We start from the raw sequence: 26,738 nt of genomic DNA on the forward strand, positions 1-26,738 counted from the left end.
TCAGTGGATGAAAGACTTTGAAGAGAGGACTGTGGTGCTGCGAACGTATTCCAAGCCGCTCGACGCCATCGCCCTCTTTCAAAAGAGTGAAATTGAGAAAGAGTTGGCAGAATATTTGCCAACTACTAAATTCATCTCCAGGGGTGTCAAATATGCAACGTTGTGGTTGCTGTTTGACACCCCTGAGGGGGCTCGCATTTTTGCGAGCCAGCCCCTGGAGGGCAATAAAATTGTGTTTCTTCCCACGTATTGTGGGAGTAAGTTGACAAGAGCTTGGGTCTGTGGGTTGCCACCAGGGATATAACCCGAGTGGATAAAGGAATCTATCCGCCGGGGTCTGGGTGGCAGCGGAGCCAAGCTCCTTAATGTGAAAATTTTCCTGCAGCTGATTGGGTTGGGTCAAAAGCTGTTTTGACCCTTTGGACCCAATCAGCCAATCTGGTTTTTCCAGATTTTTTTGAAAATGGCTGGGTGCAGGAACCCGGTGATTCTTGAGGGTGGCTCCCCACCCCCGGTGTCATCGGTGCCTGCAGCCTGGCCATATAAAACTATCCCCAGGTACAAAGTAAGGTCCTGGAGCAGTTGGTTGAGATCTCTGTAGAAGAGGGAATGAAGGCGGCCGAGGAAGTGGAGGACTCCTCAAAGAAGGGCCGCAAGAGGAAGATGGTGATCAACAATGGGTGCTCACCGAAGGATCCTAAAGATGAGGAAGGGAAGGTGAATCTCCTGGTCACGGAGTGGACGCACCCTCCCTCAGCTGAAAAAAATAGGAAGAGGAAGAGAAACGGGACATTGCTGGCAGTCGGTGACATAGTACCGGAATGTCCCGGTAGAGGTTGTGTCACCGACAAGGGAAGAGACACCGTTGGCGGGAATTGTGCCGCCAACAGTGGAATTGACTATCCCGCCCCCGGAGGAAGACGAATTATTGGTCTTCTTCTATAGAGGTGGAGGGGTAGAAAAGGTGGTGGAAGAGCGCCATAAGGGAGTACCTTCAGCCTGCACACAGGATCCCGAATGGCCTCCGCAGATGCGTAGGCTGCAGGGACTCAATGAAGAATATCACTTGTGGTTGGGCGACGCCGATACGGCACCGCTTTGATCTTGAATGAGGCGTGGGTGATGGAAGAGCATGCAGGCACAAGCGATGTTGAGGAGGAATAATGATAAGAGGTTGAAAAGCCTCAGTGCTATTGAAAGTTCCAAGTTTGGAAAGAAAAGTAAGGGGCTTAGCGCCTCATGTTGTTATTGAATATTGTGAACAGTGTAGAGGTTTGTTGCCTCATGAACAATATACAAGTGATCAATGTTCTCGGGAAAAATCGATCGGCGGGTGCCGCTTTTTCATCATTTTCATCATTTTCATTTTCATTTCATATAACATTATGTCTATGTCCAGCCCACAGCTTCCTTTCTCTGTGTAAGGCCTTATGGCCAATATAATGAAATAAAGAAGCTTGCTTCCCAATCACATGGTTCCGCGTTCAGTTCCACTGCATGACACCGTGGGCATGAGTCTTCTACTATAGGCTTGGGCCGACCAAAGCCTTGTGTATGGATCTGGTAGACGGAAACTGATAGAAGCCCGTTGTATGTGTGTGTGTGTGTTGGTGCGTCTGTGTTTGTCTCCTCACCATCGTTTGACAACCGATGTTGGTGTCCTCGAAAGTTAACGGTTCGGCAAAAGGAGCCGATAGAATAAGTACTGGGCTTAGAAAGAATAAGTCCTGGGGGCGATTCATTCGACTAAAACTTGGTGCTCCTATTATGTTACTTAGGAATCTTCAATCATCTCATCTGTGTAATGGAACTCGCTTAATTGTTACTTCCATGAAGCCTCTAATCCTACAGGCAACAATCATAATAGGTAGTCACAAAGGAGAAAATGTCTCTATTCCAAAAATTCATGTCATACCTACAGATGTTACATTTGAATTTAAGACGCTTCAGTTTCCATTTAAACTAAGTTTTGGTATTTCAATTAACAAATCACAGGGTCAATCTCTCAAAGTAGTTGAATTCCATCTCTCTCCTACATGCTTCTCCCACAGCCAACTCTATGTTTGTTGCTCACGAGTTGGAAGTAGCAACAATTTATTCATTTGGACACCAACAAACTATTACACAATGAATATTGTTTACCCTGACGTGCTTCAACATTGACAGATTTTCAGTTCGAAATTCTATTATCAGTACAATTTTGGATATTTTTTGATAAAATACAGATATTTTGAAATAATTATGAGAATACATCTTTATATTTATATTTATTGTTTACCTTTACTAATCTGAATAAGGACAGCAGTAACCGGGGCAACACTATGTCATTCAGCTAGTATATATATATATATAATATATATATATATATATATATATAAGTCTATTTTTGCCTCTGTGCGTATTTATATATACACATATATAAATTCATACATACACACAGATTTATATATATATATATATTTATACTTACACACAGATATATATCTATATCAATCTTTATTTATATTTATACATGTGTGTGTGTGTACCCATGCGTGCGTGTGGATGTCTAGAGTTTGTAATAACAATGTAATTTACAATCTGATGAAGGCGATTGTTTAAAGAACTTTGGTGTATCCAAGTTTGAAGCAACCTAATCAGTTCTACTTATAGTTGTAGACTGAAGAGAATCGGCAAACACTGTTGGATAGCTGTCAGTATCGTTAAATACGACCACTTGGTCGTGTTTTGACTTTTATCACCGGAATTCGACCAGTATCTATTGAGTTATAGTGTTATTAATACCCTGCATAATGTTAGTTTGGGGAACATTGCAAAAACGGATTCCTCGATTCAAAATATATTATAGAAAGTAAAGAATGAACAAGTCGATAAAATACATGTTTATAAACCACTTAGGGATTTTGCAACTCCGCAAAGGTCTAGGGTAAAATTTCAGTAGCATTTCTTGCGATTTCTAGGTATACTGATCGACAATTATTTTGAATCGTAAAATCTTTACTCTCACTGACACCTGGAAACTGGCCATTGCCCCTGTTTGAAGTTAAATCTTTGCAATTTGGGCTGCTGAGGCATCTATAATAAGGGTCACTGTAATTTTGGTAGAATCGTGTTTTTCCTCTTGTCTCAATATAAAGGTTTCTTTGGGACATGCCTTCAACTTATCAGCAGGTGTAAATTTTGTGATGAGCAGCAGAGTTTGCTTGAATTTTTTTACTAGGAATCATTTCAAGTGCGATCAAGAGACTCACCTGCATGTCTGTAAAGCATTCTGCTCGAGAATCAAGAGTGATATTATACCATGAATAGTTCTGTTTGAGATTTCGACAGATTATAAAAGATTCCTGATATACTGATTTAAAACAATCGATGTGCGGTTTCAAATATACAATTTTTATTTGTCAAAAGTTCGCAGAGGGCAAAACATTGCAAAAACGGATTCCTCGATTTAAAATATATTATAGAAAGAAAACAATGAACAAGTTGGTAATATGCAATCGCTAGCAATTAGCACATACAACAAATTATACAATGATCAGCAAAATATTGATATTGAAAATAAACAAATGACTCCGAGTACATACAAAGAAACATGTTTTTTTGTTAATGAAAGTTAAAGGTAAGGTTATAATGAATATTTACTGAACGCAATAGCCATATTCTATAAAGAAATTTCTCTCTCTCTCTCTCTCTCTCTCTCTCTCTCTCTCTCACTTTCTCTCTCTCTTTCTTTCTCTCTCTCTCTCTCTCTCTCTCTCTCTCTCTCTCTCTCACTTTCTCTCTCTCTTTCTTTCTCTCTCTCTCTCTCTCTCTCTCTCTCTCACTTTCTCTCTCACACACACACACACACATAAACGCGTGCGCGCGCAGAAATTTAAAGTTTTGTTACATATGTACAAAGAAGAAAATTACAAAATGTTCTTACGGTGATACCGTTTAAAAATTGAAATATAATTAAAATCGATCACACTGTTATTAACCTTCTCGTATACACTTTTTAAGATTATTCCAGAAAACATCACTTGTCTTCGCGTTGTCCGTTGGAAAACATATATAACTCTGTGTTTTGACTTGATGTTGTAATTGTAGAGGTAGAATTTCTACAGAGAATTCTTCGAGCATTATGACAATTACCAAATCTCTTTCAGTGTGGACACATTCCATTTTAGCCATGTTATATTCAAACATACACCATTCACTTGCCAAAAAGTTCCTGAAATTAAACGAAATTATACATTGATGATAAAACTTTAAAATACGAAACAAATATTATCATAATTTGCTGGTAAAAACTGGAGAGGACTGTGAAGACCTAGAGGAGAGAAAGAAAGACTGATAGGGTAAGAGAGGGAGAGAGAAAGAGGGAGAAAAAGAAAGAGATAGAGAAGGGGGAAAAGAGAGAAAAAATAGAGCGAGAAAGAAATAGTATTGTGTGAGTTCTTTACCACCTGAGCTCATATTATATGGTAGTATCCTCGTGGGCCACCACAAATTCCAACCCCTCGTCATTGTTCGTGTGGTGGTGGCAACAGTCTGGGATTGCCTCATTAAGCTATACCGTCCGATGACAGAAACTTTTTTCCTGCTTTGACCATCGACAGGAAGATCGCCTTCGGTAATCTAGCAGGGTCACCCAAAGCGAGCAGGTCGACGTTGAACCCAAACTGACAAATGGAGTTCTGATTACCTGCATGGGGTGGGGTGCAGCATAGCAGGTGTGAAACCTTGACAGAAGAACTGTCAACTTAGTAAATGGTAAGGTGCACAAGATGCTGGGCAGAGAAATCCTAAACAGATCAATGACTAGTTCAGTTCAGTTCAGTTCAGTCAGAGAAATACTGTGATCATTAATAGACGTAGCTCACACTGAGGAATATACTGGGCTATCGAAAGACTAGTCATTACTTTGGATCATTCCAGAAACTCATACCGCATCGATCGTCGTGCGGATTATCAAGGGTCGCGACCAGGTATGCCGGTTCTGGTATTTGCGTTCGACAAGTCAGCTACAGAAACAAAATAGAAATTTGCTAGATGCAAGCATCTTGTTAAAGTATCGACTTTCAATGTAAGAACTTTGAAATTTCTATCTCAAATTTCAGAACTTGCTGCATCGGCTATCAACTTTCATATTGACATCTTGTGTGTACAGGAACACCGTCTCTTCCATGATGATCACAATTTATAGTATCATGAACTCGATAACAACTGGACTTTTGCATCTAGATCGGCATAGAAAAATTCTTTTAACAGCACCATCGGCGATGTTGGATTATTATTCGGCCCGCATGTCCTGAAATCACTAAATAGCATTGAGAAAATAACATCTAGAATAATAGTTGCCAATTTCAACGGTAATTCTTCTATACTGGCATCTGCTGCTACAGCCCAACAAATGTCAGCGATGAACAAAGGGTCATACATTTTTACAATGATTTATCGTCTCTTGTACGATCTATACCAAAACACAACATCCGCATCATTGGCGGAGATACAAATGCACAATTAGGCCATGACAATCCCCATCATAAGTATTCGTTCCATCAAAACTCAAACCGAAATGGAGAACACTTAGAGCACTTCTTGGTAGAAAACAAACTTCAATGCCTGAACACTTACTCTCAGAAGAGACTGGGAAAGAAGTGGATCCATACTTCAACAGTGTTTCAACAGTGGCCCTACGGCATATTTTATTGGAGTTAGAAGTAGTGGTTAATAATGATTTTATTCCACCTAAAAACTATAATAGCGGCTGAGGGGATATTTGTTTGAAACGAGGATATTTTTCTGCAATATGCTGGTATCTTTCATTTAATATCTTTGAAATGCCAGCGAAATTTCGGCGCCTGTTAATCACGAAAGGAATCACTAAATTAATCACTAAAGGGATTTTATCATAAACTTTACTTTGGTTGCTAAAATTATGCGTAGAAGTTTGATTTTCTTTGCTGATTTTAGCTATCACATTTGCGATTTCTTTTAATCGTGATCGACAGCAAACGCATTTAAAATCAAACTTCCACGCATAATAATAATAATAATAATAATAATAATAATAATAATAATATAATAATAATAATAATAATAATAATAATAATAAGTTTCGTCTTGGTATAAAAGATGGACTACAGCAAATATTCTGCTCACTACCACAGATTTGCTTGTCAGTTGTTTGTCCATAACCAGTTGAGCATGTCCCTTAGTGGCTGAAGATATGTGCATCTCTGATCACGAGCAGAAGTAGTGGGGGAGCATCATAGCCATGTGTTGAGAAGGATTCTTTGGAGTTTGAATAATTCACCTCTGGAAACATAGGTTTTTCGTTCAACATTCTTAAACAACCCTTATTCAGGGATATTTGAGCGGGATGGGTTACTCTACCAGGAGTAAATACTAACGGGGCCCCACCTGCAAGGTCATGCGCTGTTTATCTTGATATGAGATCACCATGTCGCGCACATATGGTTGTGATGCATGTGCCTAGTGTACCCTTATCAAACGGGTAGTCATGATGGGTATACTGCGTTTCGTATATTTTACCCCAGTGTCACTTTGATGGCATGCACTGCTCTCTCACTCAATAATAATAATAATATAATAATAATAATAATAATAATAATAATAATAATAATAATAAATACCCTGATGTAGTAGCAGGCACTAGCTCACATGGCTTCTGATCTTAATTTATTGGAAGTGTTATCATGTGTTTTGTCTTGTTATCAAGTGTTTTTTCTTTTGAATAAAAGATGGGCTACAGCAAATATTCTGCTCAACACTACAGATATGTTTGTCAGTTGTTTGACCATAGCCAGTTGAGCATGTCCCTTAGTGGCTGACGATATGTGCATCTCTGATCACGAGCAGAAGTAGTAGGAGAGTATCACAGACATATGTTGAGAGAAATTCACATTTGGAAACATGGGTGTTTCATTCAACATCCTTAAACAACCTTAATTCAGGGACCTTTTGAGCGGGGTAGTCTGCCACAAAAAAATGGAGTCCTGCTACATGAGCATAAGGGTAGCAAGCGTAAGTGCAGAGGTACCAAGGATTAACTCCTGACAGACAAAACTGTACTTAGAGACTGCAAGAGGAGGAAAAGTAACTTATTCATGTCATGGATGGATTATTGTAATGCGTCCGATATGATCTCACATTCTTAGATTATGGAGTGTGTGAACCTATTTGGTATTGCATCGAATGTTGAGCGATTGCTTGGTAAAAGTATGGCGAATAAGAGAACGGACCTGACAGCATACGGAAAGAAGTTTAGGGACAGTAGAAATTAGGAGGGGTATCTTTCTAGGGAACTGCCTGTCTCCACTGATCTTTGTACTGTGCTTGATACCACTAACACAGATTCTGAGGAAATCAAAAGCTGGATATGTATTCAAAAGCCGCCAACAAAAAGTCAACTATTTGTTATTCATGGATGACCTCAAACTTTATGGTAAAGATGAAGCCCAAATCAGTTCCTTCGTTCATACGGTGTATACATTCAGTGCTGATATCAGAATGGAGTTCGGACTGAGAAAGTGTAGTGTTAGTCTTGAAGAAAGGAAAAAATAAAATGTATGTACGGGCTAACGATACCGTCGAGGGAGGTTATGAAGCAAATAGAAGAGACGGGCTATAAGCACCTGAGGATTTTTTAAATGGATAAGTTGATGGAGAAAGAAATGACAGAAAAATTTAAGGTGGAATATTTGCGCAGACTGAGACTGGTCCTTAAGTCGAAATTAAACGGACGGAATAATATTGAAGCTATCAACACCTGGGCGATTTCACTCATTAGATATGGAGCAGAGGTAATCGCATGGGCAGTAGACGAACTAAACAGCTTAGACAGAAAGACAAGGAAGTTGCTAACTAGATATGGGACATTCCACCCCAAAAGTGACACAGACAGACTGTATGTACCAAGAAAAAGAGGAGGAAGATACGAACACAGTATTAGAGCAGAAAACAACATAGCATGGTATGTAGGAAATTCCACAGAACCATTATTATTAGAAGTAAGTAGGTCAGGCTTGTGTAGGATGAAAGATTGCAAAAATAAAACACTGTACAAGCAATTGAAAACAAATGAAACTGAAAACAGGTGAGTAAAGAAAAGAATGCTTGGTCAATTTCATAGACAAAGAAAAAAGATGGCTGTGGATGACTAAAAGTGATTTAAAACCGGAAACAGAGGCTATAATTTGTGCTGCCCAACAGCAAGCACTGAGAACAAACTACATGAAATACAGAATAGACAACACAGCAGAAAGTGATAAGTGCAGAATCTGTGGACAAAATGGTGAAACCGTATGGTATATTACCAGCCAATATACGCTACTAGCGCAGAAGGAACATAAGAGACGCAACGACAATATAGCCAGGCTTGTCCATTGGACACTTTGCAACAATACAATTCTATATTTAAGAGATGAGGAATTTTGTACATTATTTACATTATTTAGATTCGATGGATATTTTTCTTCATCTTGTTTGTTGTTAACACAACGTTTCGGCTGATATACACTCAAGCCTTCATCAGGTTTGGGGAAATTTCGAATCTGGGTTCCATTCCTAAGGTATTTTTTTGATGTTGTTGTTGTTGTTATTATTGTTGTTGTTGCTGTTGTTTTTGTTGTTGTTTTTGTTGTTGCTTTTGTTGTTGTTGTTGTTGTTGTTGTTGTTGTTGTTGTTGTTGTTGTTGCTGTTGCTGTTGTTGTTTTTGTTGTTGTTGAAACACAACAGGCTGGCATCATCAAAACTTAATATTGTGTAACTAAAGAAACATTTAAACAAGAAATGAACAAAAAAAAAGCATGGAAGGAAAGGAAAATGTACGGTCAGTTTTCAAGAGATGTGAACGCCAAGACAGATACAGAGGACCTGTGGCTATGGATGAGGAGGACTGACCTGAAGATAGAGACAGAAGCACTCATGCACAACTCAGCAGCAAGTGTTAAGGGCTAATAGAAAGATGTGGTATGAGAAAACTCCACAAGGAGTCACCGAAAATGAGAACAATAAAATCCTGTGGGATGTAATGATCCAGTGCGATCATCCGACCAGACATCGGAAACCGGACATTGTTGTGGTGAATAAAAAAGAAAGGACATGTATGATAATCGACATGGCATGCCCCGGTGACAACAGGATCAATGTGAAAGAAGAAAGAAGAAATAAACTATGACGATTTAAAGTGGGAAATACGAAGGTTGTGGTCAATAAAAAGAGTAGAAGTGGTATCAATGGTAATTAGTGCACTTGGAAGTATCAGCACTCAACTACCAGTATGGCCGAAAAAGATCGTTGCAACTGGGAAGGTAGAACACCTACAAAAAATCAGTATTGCTTGAAACTGCAAAAATTGTTCGCAGGGTTCTTGAAGCAGGACAAATAAACAAGTGCTACTTTAGTTTGCTGGCTGTGGAGAGCTGACACTTTCCATCATACCCATCAAAATAAGCTGTGAGTTTTCAAATAATAATAATAATAATAATAATAATAATATAATAATAATAATAAGAAGAAGAAGAAGAAGAAGAAGAAGAAGAAGAAGAAGAAGAAGAAGAAGAAGAAGAAGAAGAAGAAGAAGAAGAAGAAGAAGAAAGGCACAAGGCCTGAAATTTAGAGGAGGAGGAATAGTCGATTATATCGACCTCAGTGTTTCACTGGTATTTAATTTATTGATCCCGAAAGATGAAAAGCAAAGTCGACCACGGCAAAATTTAAACTCAGAATGTAGAGGCAGACGAAATACCTATTTGTTTACTACCCACAAGGGGCTAAACACAGAGAGGACAAACAAGGACAGACAAACAGATTAAGTCGATTATATCGACCCCAGTCCGTAACAGGTACTTATTTAATCGACCCCGTAAGGATGAAAGGCAAAGTCGACCTCGGCGGAATTCGAACTCAGAACGTAACGGCAGACGAAATACCTTATGCATTTCGCCCGGCCTGCTAACGATTCTGGCAACTCATGGGGCTTACTTTGAAGCGGGAGAAAAGAGTAAATTACAAAATGGAGAGAGATTGAAGACCCGGATGATAATGGGTACAAGTACCTTGCGATCCTGGAGTTGGACAATATCTTGCACAGAAAATGAAGGTCATCACCACCTATTTCATGAGCTTCAAACTTCTCTTGAAATCAATGCTCAACGCAAGGAGCCTTGTGACTGCCATCAACATATGGGCTGTTGCTGTAGTCCGCTATAGTACACCCGTCTTGAGATGGACACAAGCGAAGATTGACCAACTCGATCGCACTACCCGAAAGACAATGACAATGCATGGTGCCCTCCACCCTAAGGCAAATGTACACAGGCTCTACATGAAAAGAGGTAAGGTGGACGTGGGCTGATTAGCGTATGGAAGTACATCAAGAGTGAAAGAAGAAACATAGCAGAATATTTGGTAAACAGCAAAGACCTGCTACAGTATGCTAGTGCAGAAGGAGGTAACAAAAATGGACTTGAGAGTGTTCATGAATTCCAAACAAGAACAGCCAACGAGAGAAGAAACCCAACTCCTTATAGAATTACATGGTCAGTTCCACCGTGAAACCAACAAATTAAAAGAGCAGGAGGCATCATGGAAGTGGCCCAAAAAGGGTGACCTAAAAAAGAATACTAAAAGCCCAATCATCGCGGCGCAGGACGAGGCATTGAATACCAACTTAGTGAAAAAGAATATATACAACTCAAGTGCATCGAACTTCTGCAGAATGTGTGGGAAGAGGGTCGAAAGTGTGACTCACATTACTAGTACTTGTGAAAGTGTTGCGCAGAAAGAGTACAAGCGTAGACACGACAAATTAGCCCAAAACCTCCACTGACTACTCTGCCGTAAGTATGGATATGAGGTTACGGGTGCTTGGTATCAACATATACCGGAAAAGGTAATGGACGAAAAGGGGAAGGCAAAATCATCTGGAACTTTGATTTCCAGACAAAGTGTTAGAGCACCGAAAGCTGGATGTAGTAACCTTTAGGAGAGGCAAAGAAGAGTCCCTAATAATCGACGTAGCAGCGCCAAAAGATCAACATATCATCATGAAAGAAAGAAAAAACGTTGATAAATATGGAGAACTGAGATCGCTAACGTATGGTAGCTATGAGAGTCGAGCGTAAAAGTTATCCCCACTGTCATCGGAGCATGGGGTCAATACCACCCAAGCTGAAGAAACATCTTAGAAATTTTAGAAACAACCTACAATCCATATATATTGCAAAAATTGGCATTCAGTAGTCTTATTTTTATCACGTGTCTCATTTTTATTACGCATATTACGTATAGTACTGTCTGTCTGAGGTCCTTGTTGTTACTTGACAGACAGTACAAACCCCCAGGAGACACAATATCTTCAATCAACATCACGATATTGGATACTGTGTGACGTTTTAAATAATGATAATAATAATAATAATAATAATAATAATAATAATAATAATAATAATAATAATAATAATAATCCCTTCTTCTAAAAAGACAAGGCCTGAAATTTGGCGGGGACTAGAAATTTGGGAGGGCACTAGTCGATTACCTCGACCCCAATGTTTCACTGGTACTTATTTCATCGACCCCAAAAGGATGAAAGGCAAAGTTAACCTCGGCGGAATTTGAACTCAGAACGTAGCGACAGGCCAATTACTAGGCATTTCGTCCAGCGTGCTAACGATTCTGCCGCTCGCCGCCTTGGTACCAATCCCAACAACTGCTGAGAAGCTCAAGACTCAAAGCAGAGACTGAAAGATTTTTTATTGCAGCACAAAATCAAAACCTTCCCACCAGAAATCACCAAACACACGTCATGAAAAGAAATACAACTGCAGAATATGTGGTGATAGAGAAGAAATAATAAAGCATATAGTCTCTGGCTTCCCAGTCCTGGCTAAGAAGGAATACATTTACAGACACGACAAAGTTGGGACCTATATACACTGGAAGCTATGACAACACTATGGAATAACAACAGGAAAAAGATGGTATAGGCACACACCAGAAAAGTTCACAGAAAAAGAGAAAGCAATCATACACTGGGATATGCCAATACACACAGATAGAAGAATCAGGATCAATAGGCCAGATATAGTTGTCAGAGATCAGCAAGACAAAATGCTTTTTAATCGATGTATCAATACCAACAGATGATAGTTTTTCTGTAAAAGAACCGGAGAAACTCTCAAAATACAAAGATCTGGAAACAGAGGTAATTCGAATGTGGAGCCTAAAAACAGAAACAAATCTTATCACAGTAGGCGCATTATGTATGATAAAAAACATTTAGACAAATACATAACAAAACACCTAAGTGAATTCCGAATACAACAAATTCCAGAATTAGACATACTAGAAACAGGCGCAGAAAAAGTCATGCGCATGAAAACCCGTGCTAAAACTGCTGCCTTAGATATTCTGACTGATAAATGGCAAGAAAAACCTCTCAATGGCAAATACCCAAAGAGAGCGAATAATGCCGATGTTGGCAAAGCCCTTACCCATCAATGGCAAATGGCTTCTGGCTTAAAATCAGAAACAAAAGGGTTTATCATAGCAGCAGCCCAAGATCAATGCCTACTTACAAGGAACTACCAGGCCAACGTATTAAATAACGATAGCTCCCCAATATGACGTGTATGTCAACAACAAAATGAGACCATTGATCATGTTGTCTCCATGTGCAGTTTTCTTGCACATACAGAGTATGTTAACAGGCATGATACAGCTGCTCAATATATTCACTGGGTAATTTACAAAAACCTGGACTTGCCCCATGATAAAACCTGGTGGGTACATAAACTACCCCCAGTGCTTGAAAATGATCACATCTCACTCCTCTGGAACTTCACCATTCAAACTGACAGAAAGGTAGATGCAAATAGGCGAGACATCATATTGAAAGACGTCAGACAAAAATCATGCCTCCTCATTGATATGACTTCCCCAATTGATATAAACGTATCTGTCAAGACCTATCAAAAACTGAGCAAGTATAAAAATCTTGAAATAGAAATTAGCAAAATGTGGAACCTGAAGACTAAAACAATACCAGTTGTCATAGGTGCCCTAAGAATGATAGCAAAAGGGGCTGATTGTTACCATGCTCAGATACCAGGAAAACTCCAAAATGGCAGAAATGCAAGACAGTGCTCATGGGAACTGCCCATATCCTACGTAAAGTACTGTCTATGTAATCTTAAATTTTAAAACAAACTTATAATTTTCTTATGTTTTCTTAAACATTCTCTAAAATAACACTGTGTACAAAACCAAATATATGGCACCTTAGGCATAACACCAGCATGAACTTCTGACTTGTCTCTTGAGGTCTCTGGGTGAGACTTGGAGACAACTTGTACAAATGCGAAAAGTCAAACATAAAATAATAATAATAATAATAATAATAATAATAATATAATAATAATAATAATAATAATAATGATAATAATAATAATAATAATAATAATGATAATAATAATAATAAATAATAATAATAATAATAATAATAATAATAATAATAATAATAAGTCGCGCACATATGGTTGTGTCGCGCACATATGGTTGTGTCGCGCACATATGGTTGAGTCGCGCACATATGGTTGTGATGCATGTGCCTGGTGTACCTTTATCAGACGGGTAGTCATGATGGGCATATTGGGTTTCGTATATTTTACCCCAGTGTCACTTTGATGGCATGAACTGCTCTCTCACTCAATAATAATAATAATAATAATAATAATAATAATAATAATAATGATGATGATGATGATGATGATGATGATAATATCGAAAGTCTTTTGATAGTATTCTCCACACATGGATCATAGAAACACTAGCCATAAACACGGTAGCACCAGTAATCATAAAATATATAAAGTATTCCATGAATAAATAGCAGACAGTGCTACAGCTCCAGACAATAATGATAGCAGTGGAAGAATGTGTACACAGGCTTAATATCAGTAGAAGAATGTGTACAGATAGAAATGAAAAGCCTAGTAGACTACAGAACGACACAGAAAAACTATCACAAAACTGTGAATAAAGAACAGGTGGTCAAGTGTGTAACAGGAGAAAAGGACAAGAATGAAATTCCAAGAGAGTACATCAGACAGATTGAAGTGAAACCTTTTCATGGTCAATATTGGAAAGCCACTGAGGATGTATGTGGAACAAAATTCTGAGATTGGCTTAAAAATAGGCAATTAAAAAAAAGGAACAGAGAGCCTAACTGTAGCAGCCCAAGATCAAACGATAAGAACAAGCAACTTGAGAAAATATATATATATGGAGAAAATGTGTCAGAAACATATAGTGCCTGTGGAATTTGGACCGAGACAATGGCATACATTGTGGAAGAATGCCCCAAGTTCGCACAGAAAGAATATAAGAAATGGAGACACGACCATGTTGTAAAAGCTTTACACTGGAAACTATGCCAGAAATGGGGATTTGAAGCTGGAAATACATGGTACAATCATCGAGTCGAAAGAGTACTGGAGTCGGAGAAATGTAAGATTTTGTGGGACTTTCCTAGTCACCCTTGTTTTCGTCGCCGTCGTTCACACCATTGCAGTGATTTCGATATTTCTGCAAGTGCGTCAGCCTCAAAAGAAGGCGTCGCATTAACAAGGACGGCATCACAAGACCACAATGGAGTGAGTGTTTACAGTAGATGGATTTCTCTCACTAGTGGAACTTGAATCTTCCATATGAAGCGTAAGAGTGCGTGAGTGCGTTTAAACCTGTCTGTTTATATATTATGACAGGCTCTCAGTTTCTCTTCCAAATTCCATTCGCAAATATTTGGTCAAAGTTAACCTGAGTTACCACTTTCTTCACTACCAAATTCCATTCTTTCCCTCCCCACTTTCTATCTCTCTCCTTTCTGCCAATGTCTATACACAGTCAAAATATTAGAACCAATAAAAGGGTAAAAATATAAAACGCAATTTACAGAAAATCCTCTTTTTGAGAAGAAATAATTTATTTAAACACTACAAGTCATCTGTGTAGAAATTTACACTTTAAATTTCTTTTAAAAAATAGCTTAAATTAAAAAATGAAAGGCAAAGGTTAGAAATAAAATTAATACATTTTGATAATAAACGGTGAACATTTACCTGCTCAGTAAAATAAGACATTTTCGACTCGATTGGATAGCAAACAATATATTTTCAGCAATCTGCTTCCCTGCAGGAAAATCTCGATGATGGATATTCAGTTTAAACGTATCCTTTTCTTCAAGTTCTGGAATTAGATATTCAACAACACAACCACGATCTTCTTCTGCATAAGATACAAAAGCGTCATAAAGATATTCCCCAGTTTGTATTCTCTGATATGCGTATCGTTCTCGGATCATGTAATACAAATATCGTAGTTTCCATCTAAAATGATAAACAAGAGCTCCAACAGAAAAGCAACCCAGAAGCACAATAAGACATGTTACAGCGATAATTATACCGATAAATGATGAACACCTATGGTTAAGATAGGTTATAATCAAAGGAAGCCGACTGTCTGTCAACTCCCACACTGTTCCGTTAGGATGAGTACATTTCGAGTACATTATTTTCAAACGACCTGAATTCCGTACTTTGTGCAGCCAAGTGAGAAATCTTATTTGTGCACAACCACATTTCAATTTATTGCTTTCTATGTTAACAGTGAATTTATGGTGTTCAGATATCTTTTCAATAGCATTAAAAGTGTTTTCCGACAGTTCCTGTAAAACGTTTTTAGATAAATCTAAGTATGATAAATTTAACATATGACTAATCTTTACATCAAAGGATTTCAATAAATTGTTGCGTAAATTTAAGATTCTGAGATTTTTCAGCTGTAACAAACTGTTGTTTGATAAATATTGAACGTGGTTATTTGAAAGATGTAATTCTTCGAGGCTGGTTAAATTTAGAAAAGCTTTGCTGAAACCTTCTTTGGCAACTTGACCTGAAATTCCTATTGCGTTATTTTCGATATTCAAAAGTCGCAGACCAGTGAAATATGTGAAGAATTCGTTGCTGATATTATTGCATTGGTTGTGACTTAAATCCAGAATTTGTAATTGCTCTAAGCCTCGGACTGGGCCACTCCATGGACAAAATAAATTATTCGTTGCATTAATTAATCTTATTGCATTTGCATCTTTTATATGGAATGGTGGTATCGGAAATTGATAGTGGCAACCTTGTAGTAAGAGTGTTTTAAGAGATTTAGAGATTGTAAAACTGTAAGTAGTATCCCTATTGAGTAATTTATAACGAAATAATGGAAGGTTTTTATGTGATAACGTCGTACTAATGTCAATTAATTTAATGTTGGTTAAAGTCTTGATTTCAAGCAAATATTTTCCATATGTTAATATATTATTTCTCAAATATGCGTATTCCAATGTTTTGGGCAAAGAAGAAATAAAATTGGGCTCAATATATTCCAGTCTGTTATAATTAAACTCAAATCTTTTCAGTGATGTATATTTTAAACAAGATGCTTCCGGTGTAAATAATGGAAATCCACGGTTATTCCCATCATTGATATTATTGAGAACAAGATATTCAAGATGATAACTTGACAAGAAACTTTTGAAGAAATGGATGTATCCAACGTGAATTTTATTATATGAAATATCTAGAACTCTCAGATTATTTAAATGTCTAAAAGTTTCTACTCTAATTGCACTTATTTGAGAATAACTGAGATTCAAAGAGACAATATGCAGTGTATTTCTAAAGCAAATGTCCGTGAGAAAAGACATTTGTGAGCTGTTTCGTTTTGTAGCAAAGCTAACATACTTTAATTTTGACAGTTTTGCATATGCCGCTCCAAAATGCGAATCTATAGAACCTGTCATATATAATTGTTCCAGTGAAGTTAAATGAGAAATAGTTTTATCGATATAGGTCGTAGATATGTGTAATAAGTTACCTCGTAATTTCAGAATTTTCACTTTTGTTAAATTTTGGAACAGGTTTATAGGAAAGGATTTATAAGTCATAGTTAGTCGGTTGTACTCTAACGAGAGTTCTCTCAAAGACCACAAACCTTGAAAGGTGGTCGGTTGAAAACGTTCAAGGAGATTATCGTCAAGTTTTAGCACCTCTAATAAATTCAAATGTTTCAAACTATCCGTTGGAATACTTTTAATACGATTTCGACTTAAATCTATTACTGTAGTATTCTTTGGAAAAGAATCGGGTGATTGGGTTAGATTTTGATCTTTACAGATTGCAGTACAGCGGTTAAATTTAATCTCAGTACAGTTGCAAACATCAGGGCAGTCCGTTTGACAATTCGCAGTCACTTTAATAAACATTTTCATGCAGTAAGCAAAAGCAATAATGAACGTCCTCTTCATTGTTATGTAGAAATCTTCATGCCTAAAATAAAAGAAATATAGATAATTTTAGGTAAGCAAATTTTAGTAGAAATCTATGGCAGCTGACACTTTGGTGACATATAAACTTAATATATTGGGTTGGCAAGATAGTAATTTCGTTTTTCGCAAACAGATAGAGTTACGATTTTTTAAATGGTTTATGTCCATGTTATGATTTTTTTTCCTTTTGACATTTGATAGTCGTTACTTTTAACTTACTTTAGAAGCAAAATGCGCGTAATTTTGTTTACAGCTATTAGTTCAGTGTCAATTTTAATATGGAGTTCAAAAACGAACATTTTCGCCATATGTTGCGTTTTTATCTTTGTAAAGGCAAGAGAGCTGTTGAAGTTCACAAAGAGAAGTTTATATTGTTGATTGCTTAACAGGACGCACATGTCAGAAATGGTTTTAAAATTTCCGTTCAGGAGATTTTTCACTCAAAGATGATAACGTTCTGGCCGACCTACTGAAGTTGATGATGACCGAATCAAAGCCATAATTGAAACTGATTATCATATAACTGTGCGCGCGCACGCAAACGCACACGCACACACGCACACACATGCGCGCACACACAATTGAATGAACACGACACCCGACAATTAAAGCACACATGTTTCAGCTCTAATGTTAGATATGTTAAACTCCGCCGCTTGTACACGCATGTTGTACGCATCCGAGGACGGTATATGACGTAATACAAAGAACGCAACAATAATAAGAGAAAAGAACATGGACGTAGCTTAGCATTCCATTATTCCACTTGTTACATATGTTTCAGTATTCGGCAACACCTGACGTCACACTAAATGTAAACACGTGACACTTCTAGGGAAAACGTAGAGCAAACATATCGTCAGACAATCGTAAATGAAATAGAAGTTAGAGAGAAACATCAACCGAACAGACCACAGGAACATGCCAGAGGAGGACGGGCATGCAGAGTGGGCAGGTGTTAGGGCTTTGGGACTTACACCGCCTTTATAAATGGAGAAGGAAGAGGCGGGTAAAGATAACAGTCGGCAACATAAATGTGTACAATAAACCACTCAATGAACGGCGCCGTCACAGTCTTTCCCGGTAGGTTTGGTTTGTAACCAGCTCATGCAGCCCTACGCGTGCGCGCGTGCAGACTAGTGCAAAAAGAATACACATGCAAATACGCGTATGTGTGTGTGTGTGTACACACACATATATAGATATGCGTACGTTCACACATACATGTTTACACTCAGACATACGTACATGTGCACCAGTATATTCAAACGTGTGAAAATACGAAGACAATGAAGAACGGGGGGAGAGTGGAGATGTTGAAAATATCAAAGACAGCGGAGGTCAACTGGTGGGGTATGGTCTAGAAGTGATGGTACTTATCGGCCTGTCTGACCTCCACAAAATGATAGAAGAGATAGTTCTGCCCGATGAGACCAGACTGAGAGTCATGGTGGAGGGTAGATCACCAATATGCTTCCAATATAGAGTAAGGGGGCACATGAAGGCAAAGTATCCCCAGAAACACGAGGGTCGTCAGATAGAAGTGAATGTAATATCGGAGAGGGAAATAGAGTTTACATTCGTGGAGAAGAAAGGAAATAGCGAATCTTCACCGAAAAAGAAAAGGAAAGCGGAGGAAAAGAAAATAGAGAAAAGAAGAAATGAGGAGGCAACGGAGAACCTTCAACGAGTAAGAAGGAGGAAGGACAGAATAAACAAGAAAACGAACATCAAATAGAAGTGGAGACACTAGTAGAGAGTGAAGATACAGCCGTGAATGCCACGCAAAGGAAAATATGAACGAATGTTAGTGGTGTGCGAGAAAAGTGTTGAAATAGCAAAAATGAAAGGTGTAATAAGAGTGAAATTAGCAGATAATGAAGAGAACCGTATTATGAAAGCAGTGCTACTGCAGAACGAAAGAGCGGCGAGATTAAAAGAGACATTTGGAAGCAGAGTGGAAATTACAAGAAAGTGGTTTCAATATGATGAATTGCCACCAGTGGTCATGAATGCAGACTTAATGCCTTATGCAATATAAATCATGATACATACTGGACAAAAATCATTGATTATATAAACAGTAAAATGGGACTTTCTACTTTGGTGGGTAGAAAGCCATTTCATTATTATAATTTCACACTTCATAATTCATTCGTTAATCATTTTATGTATCCGACGTTTGTCTTTGTAATGCCCATTCTATAAAAAGTGCTATATGCCTATAATAAAGAGAAAAGAGTCGAGTGAAGTTGGTGTTAATTCGCAGCTAAGTCGGAAGGTGCCGGTTGGTTAGTCACAAGGAAAATTAATTGTTGGTTCGTAAAGAGATTTGTTAGTTCATTATATTGTTTTTACTGTTGTCGGGTTATTTATTGTACGTAACAAATTACGTCACAACATCTGGCGACGTGGGTTCGAAGCTCACGTAGATTATTTAACAATTTGTGATACAACTTGTCAAATATGGGAAGGCCTATCAGCTTCCATAGCACAGTTGCTAAAGCAACAAGAGTAGCAACGGGAATTGCAGAAACAACTATTACAGCAACAACTACAACAACAATTATTGAAGCTATATTCAAAGAAATTTAAAAATTAGGTAAGTTCGTTTTCGACAGACAGCGTTTCGAACTCGAATAATGAATTCAGAGGAGGGTCTAACTTGTGCATCGTGCTACAGAAGGTACGAGATTTTTAAGCAAGATTACAAATCATGGTCAGACGAACAAAAAATGAGATTGTTATTGCTAAAATTAGTGCCGTTAGAGCATGAACGTTACCGTAATTCCATATTGTCCCCAAAATACAATGAAATTTGTTTTTAAAAAACAATAGAATTACTGTCTAACATATTCGGTGATAAAACTTTACTATTGAACAATCGAATAGAGTGTTGGAATATAACGATAAAAGAGAATGATGATTTTATCACAGACGCAGGAACGCTCAATAAGATGTGTGAAAGTTTTAAACTCAAAGTACGGATCTTTTCGGTTTGAACGGCAGTTTTTAACATAATTTCTAGGTAACTAAAACATTTTAAACTTCGTATACTGGTAAAATGTGTTTATAAAACATCTTTTTTTCTTGGCTTTATTGAGAAAATTCTATAGTTTGTAAGATATTTGTCGTTTTTTTCCTTCAATTTCTGCAATTTCAACCAAACAGTGACGTCTATTGAGTTAAAAAGCATTCTGTGCCGTATGAATATGTTCCTCGTTTAAGAAACAGATTGGGTTTATTTACATTTGTGAAGAAAAAAAGATAACCTTCCCCCCACCCCTAACCCTAAAACAGATTGAAATGCAATAGATCGATTCTAGGGTCATAATTATGGGTAATAATTTCATATGACACCGCTAGAAAAAACTGCCGTTCAAACCGAAAAGATCCCAAAGTACTTACACCTGAGACATTCAAGTGTCTTATTTTCGTACAAGGCCTTACAGCAAGCGAAGATACAGAAATTCAAGCAAGAATTCTTTCTAAATTGAAACAAGCGAACCAAGAACTAAGTTTACAGTTCATGGCAAAAGAATGCCAAAGGATGGTAAACTTGAAACACGGAGTAGAAAAAGTTCAAGAAGAGGATGCCTCAAGAATACTGATATGCCGACCGGAAAAAGTACAACCAGAAAAGAGAGCAACGTCCTAATCCATGTTATGGGTGTAGGGGCATACATTTCGGAAAAGTCTGTCCATTTAAAAATCAAAAATGTTACAGTTGCAAAAGAATTGGTCACTAGAGTGCAGACTGCAGAACAAAATTACGAATATCAAACGTTAAAACCCTAGAGTGCTCTCAACAGAAACAAAAATTGACTCCAAAATAAGAAAATTCGTACACATAAAAATAAATGGAATACATATTAAACTTCAATTGGATACTAGATGTGATGTTTCAATAATAAATGTGGACACACTGAAGAAAATAGGGAAACTTATATTGAGAAAAACAGCGAAATCTGCTGGTAGCGTGACGGACGACAAATTACATTTCATAGGCGAAATGTGGACTAATGTCACATTTCGAGGGAAAACATGCATGGTGAAAGTCTTCGTCGTTAAAAATGCAACCGATCTGTTTGGTACCGATTGGTTAGAATTATTCGATTTATGGGACCTCCCCGTAAATCTCTATTGTAAAAACGTAGATGGTTGTCCTTCTAAAAATAATTCGTCTGAAAAGTTAAAGCGAAAATTTTTTTTAAATGTTTCCGCAAGTACTCTCGGACTAAGTAGACTGAATCGTGTTTTAAATTAGATGATAACGTTACACCTGTGTTTAAACCTAATAAGAAAGTGCCTTTGCGGAAATAAAGCAAGGGGATGGTGAGTTGGACAGATTGGCAAAAAACGGAATTATTGGAAAAGTGGAGTACGCGAAATGGGCAGTTCCGACTGTATGCATAAAAAGAAAAAGAAAACAAAATTGGGTTGTGCGCCGATTTTTCGACCGGTTTAAATGACTGTTTAAAAATGAACCATTATCTACTACAGACCCCAGAAAATATTTTTACAAAACTAAACAGAGGAAAATATTTTCAAAACTCGATCTATCTGACATATATCTACAAATCAAAGTAGATTTTAAAAATGCTCAAAGCTGTTAACGGTCAACTCGCACGGAGATCTTTACAAATACAATAGACTACCTTTTGAACTGAAGGTAGCACCTGCAATATTTCAACAGATGATGGACGCGATGTTGGCAGACTATCAATTTACTATTCCTTACCTTGATGATGTGTTAATCAAAAGCGAATCGCGGAATTAGCATATCGAATACGTGAAGTGTGACTTTAAAGAAATTAAGAATTGTGGTTTCACACTCAATGAAGAGAAGTGTGAATTTTTTCTTTTTTTTTTGCCTAAAATCAAATACCTGGGTCAAATCATAGATAAGAATGGAAGACGTCGAGAGCAGACGCAATCAAGAATATGCTGCCTCCAACGAATATACCGACATTGCAAGCTTTCCTTGGCCTAGTAAATTACTATCAACAGTACATTCTAAATATACATAAATTGAGAACACCATTAAACGATTTACTGGGAAAAAAAGAAGTAAAATAGAATTTGTCAGAAAAGTGCCAAAACGCATTTGAAGACATAAAAATCTGAAGAGAATAGTCAAACAAAAATATTACTCAGTATTTGAATATGAAGATGGAAGTAAATAAGTATTTTTGTTACCTTGTCGTTAATTAATTGTATTTTACATGAAGTATTTCATTCGTCTTGTTATTTCTAGATATAAATTCGTAGTTTTTTACATATACATATATATAACTACGTATGTCTATACATCCTATCTGATCAACTCCTGTATATATATAAGATGTAAGATGAGCTGGTTAAGTAAAACCAAAAGTGAGAAGTCAATCCTTAAAATGTTGAAGTACTTATTATATATTTCAAGGATGTTTATGAAAGTGCTTTAAACAATGTCAATGAGATAATTAAAAATGCTTACTTCCAACATTGGACAAAATCACTCCATACACTCTTGCCTATGAAAATATCCCCACTTTTACAATGAAAGACTATTCTGTTACACATACATACAAAAATACATGGACACAAACACATGTATAAAGAGTGTTTGAGCTAAATTTAACAGTTTGCATAAAAGGAAAAGAAAAGAAAACATCTTATCCCAATATAAAAGGTTTTTTTTTAAATCAAACAGTATCAACTAGGTTATGGCTCAGAGATAACAGTTTACTCAAAGCAGCCGCGCTGAGCCACCGCCACGACCTTAAAACGGCTCCAGAACTTGGTGCGTGCGTGCCTTACTGTGTCCTTGAAAAAATCTTCAAACAACTCCTTGGTGTTGACCACCAGCTCGGCCTTGATGTTTCTCGAATGCGCCCCACAGAGAGTAATCTATTGGATTACAATTGGGGGAATTAGGAGGCCAGAAATTGAGGCTAATGAAGTCGCAGAAATCCCGTAACCAATTTGGAATGTAAACAAAACACATACCAGTATGTATGTACGGCCAATAATGCATATATGTATGTACATTTATACACGCACACATACAAACACACGCGCACGCGCACGTACACACACACACATACATATATATATATATATATATATATATATATATATTATATATATATATATATATACACACACACACAAACGCATATATACAAATCCACGCAAAAGCATAAATTTATATATGTGTATATAAGTATATATAATACATATGTATTTATATATAGCTATGTATAGACATATGTGTATGTTTGTGTGCGTGTGATTGTATGTTTGTACACAATTTTGGTGGCTCTCGGAGAGAGTTAAAAGCTGCTTGGGGGATACAAATAATATCGAACATACATACACATGCTATGTGCTTTACTAGTTATCACGTAATTACGTGACCGACCTGGTTATTAAGTGCTGTTAGACCTCGCTGGGCAACATGCGCTTTATCATTGTTTTATCCCTCAAATGACGCCACCCTTCTGGGTAGGTGAGCAAGCTAACATTCCCCAACTGATCAAAAACGGGAATGGAGCAACGTGAGATAAAGTGTTTTGCTCAAGAACACAACGCGCCACCCGTTCTGTGAATTGAACTCACGATCTAGTGATATCGTGATTGCAACAGCCTCTTCACGAGGCCACGCATTTTACCAGTGATATATATATATATATATATATATATATATATATATATATATATATATATATATATATATATATATATATATATATATATATATATATATATATATTATATTATATATATATATCAGTTGGATAAAGTTAAACATGGTCTGGTTTTCACGTTTTCTATTATGGTATTTTAACATTTATAATTTGTAATCCTTATAAAGTTAAATTAGCGCTTTCATACATAGAGTAATCATCAGCTTTGATACATAGAGTAAGCATTCACAGTATCCAACATAACAAATGTGGGACGTATCAATACATGCATACTGGTAGATCTATTAGAACAAAAAATGGACAGGCATTCGCAAATGCAGATATGAATGTCAAAAGCAGAAAATCGATCTAATTCATTAAATGCCTGAATTGCGAGGAATTGTATATTGGCGAGACAGGGGATGCATTATCAGAACACTCACGAGTCTACAGACGACAAATCCGGCACACCAATGCTCGCCAAATTCCATTGGGTGAACATATAGAGACATATGGTCAGAAAATGCTTCTAATTTTTCCTTTCATATACTACATGACACAAGTAAAGTTGGAAGAAAAATAAAAGAAAAATGCTTCATTAAAATGTTCAGACCTGTTCTGAACGGAAATAACAGCAATAGTATAACAACCAGTTAATGATGTGAATTAAAAAAATATCTCTTGCATATAAATATAGACAGATTACAGGATATCAGTACGCCTGGCAAGCCATGATATTTAAGCTGCATGCAGATTGGTTAAAACCGTGTTCTAAAACTTCAGCTTCTTGAAGTGTTCTAAGAGGTACTAAAGTTGTCAAGACCTCAACTGTCAGTTAAACACATTTGAAATCTGATGATCACTCCATGTATGAAAGCGGTAATTTAACTTTGAGATTTACAAACTATATTTTTTAATGTTAAACACTATAATAAAAACATGAAAGCCAGGCCATGTTTTAACTTTATTCAACTGATATATTATTCTATACATATTCACACAAATTCGAAATAAAATATATACATGTGTGTGTGAGAGAGAGAGAGAGAGAGAGAGAGAGAGAGAGAAAGTATATATATATACATATATACTCACATAAATATATGTATGCATTTGTATATACCTATAAAGAGGTCTTAGGGTTTTTGGGCCCATAAAGTTAAACCCTTTATGGACGGGAAACCCAGGGTAACGCCATAAACCGGCCTCTCCCAGTAAAAAACATTGGCTGCTCTACTTCTTAGAGTGTGCTTCACCAGATTTATGCTTTCTAAAAGCAATGTGTGTGTGTGTGTGTTTGTGTGTGTGTGTGCGTGTGTGTGTGTGTGTGTGTGTGTGTGTGTGTGTGTGTGTGGTGTGTGTGTACGCACACCACTCATCATTAGTTTCAATCAATCTGTGTAGGAAATTTTTCAGTATCTTTGAGTTGTATCGCTGCTGCCGACATTTTGAGAATATTGACGTTACAAGGAAATTTTCAATTCTTTCCCCTTTCATCTATCTAGCCACTGTAAGAATCAAGGACAAATGCTTTAACGTAACGATTATGTATTGCTACACACACACACACACACACACATACACGCGCGCGCGCGCACATGTCTGTACGTAGTTTTCTCTTTTTCAAAGTTTATGCCAGCAACAAGTTTCATAATTAATACTTCATATATTTCATGTTTTCCTCACTTCCAATCACCAAAATTCAAATGATAGATCGAATATTTTACGTTAATTACTCTGCGCGCGGAAGCGGAAGCAGAGTATTGTAATCAACTTACAAACTTCCCGATAAGTGTGTGTGTGTGTGTGTGTGTGTGTGTGTGTGTGTGTGTGTATACACTGATGAATTCGAGGGTTTCGCTTATTTGCGAGTTGATATCTTAATTTCACAGGAGTATGAATATGGTGATATTTAAAAAAAACGAATTAATTCAGTTCAATTAAAAAGTATGGGTAAGCAACGCATTGTCAACCACACCATAATTTGTGAAACAATTTATCTGCGCGCAAGATATGCGTCGCCCCTCCAATGCCTTTTGTTTTTTGTCACTGAATTTATATTAGCTTAATTCATATCAATATACAGCATGGTTATTGTTAATATACAACATCTGTAGTAATTAATTAAAATAGCTAATTTGTTTTAGTTCATAAAGTAGCATAGCTTGTACACTTTAATAAGATACCCACATCTGTCTTTTCACTCTTAAAGTAATCTTTATCAATTCTGGTGCAAATTAACTTTCATATGCATACCAATATCTTAACAGTATCATAAATAACAATACTAAAGTTCAAAATAATTTAATACCTACCTTTTTAAATTATAAACATTTTTCTTGATGACTGTAAATTGCACTTATTGCAAATTTAAATACATCAATCTTCTAGCTGTATAGAATGTTTTAGAATGTCCCAGAATATTTCTTGAGCAATCTTATTTTCTTTTGGAAATTCAATGTACCTCTTGAAAAGGATGGCACACTCATAGGAAATCCAATGAGGGTAAGTGAAATACTGAATGAGCAATTCAAGAGTGTTTTCACTCCACCCCTTGGGCATTTCCAAATCACCAATCCAACTGACTTCTTTACCACTGCAGATATAAAATCAGAGGCAGCGATGATTGATTACATCAATATAAAGGAAGACGATGTAATAAAGGCTATAGATGAAATGAA

The 26,738-nt window shown here is 37.0% G+C and overlaps 1 protein-coding gene across 2 annotated transcripts; it reads right to left on the minus strand.

The window, feature by feature from the left end:
- Window positions 1–3,372: 3,372 nt before the first annotated feature.
- On the minus strand, window positions 3,373–26,514 carry LOC115215386 (toll-like receptor 4). 2 transcript variants are annotated; one of them, XM_036503471.1, is made up of 3 exons: window positions 26,373–26,514; window positions 15,129–17,387; window positions 3,373–4,213 (listed from the first exon to the last, which is right to left on the minus strand). In XM_036503471.1, exons 2-3 carry the CDS (start codon window positions 17,363–17,365, stop codon window positions 3,976–3,978), a joined length of 2,475 nt encoding a protein of 824 aa, XP_036359364.1. In that variant the 5' UTR covers window positions 17,366–17,387; window positions 26,373–26,514; the 3' UTR covers window positions 3,373–3,975. The 2 variants fall into 2 exon arrangements, with proteins under 2 accessions (XP_036359364.1, XP_029640408.1); XM_029784548.2 differs by lacking the exon at window positions 26,373–26,514 and adding an exon at window positions 22,586–22,711.
- Window positions 26,515–26,738: the final 224 nt, after the last annotated feature.

This window comes from Octopus sinensis, linkage group LG1 (assembly GCF_006345805.1).
Source record: "Octopus sinensis linkage group LG1, ASM634580v1, whole genome shotgun sequence".
In the NCBI taxonomy this organism is placed as follows: domain Eukaryota; kingdom Metazoa; phylum Mollusca; class Cephalopoda; order Octopoda; family Octopodidae; genus Octopus; species Octopus sinensis.

Excerpts from the sequence above, each read along its gene's own strand:
- LOC115215386 (XM_036503471.1), bottom strand. The coding sequence starts at position 17,365 with ATGAAGAGGACGTTCATTATTGCTTTTGCTTACTGCATGAAAATGTTT. Across the intron at positions 4,214-15,128 it reads TGTCTTATTTTACTGAGCAG|GAACTTTTTGGCAAGTGAAT; the intron begins GTAAATGTTCAC and ends GTTTAATTTCAG.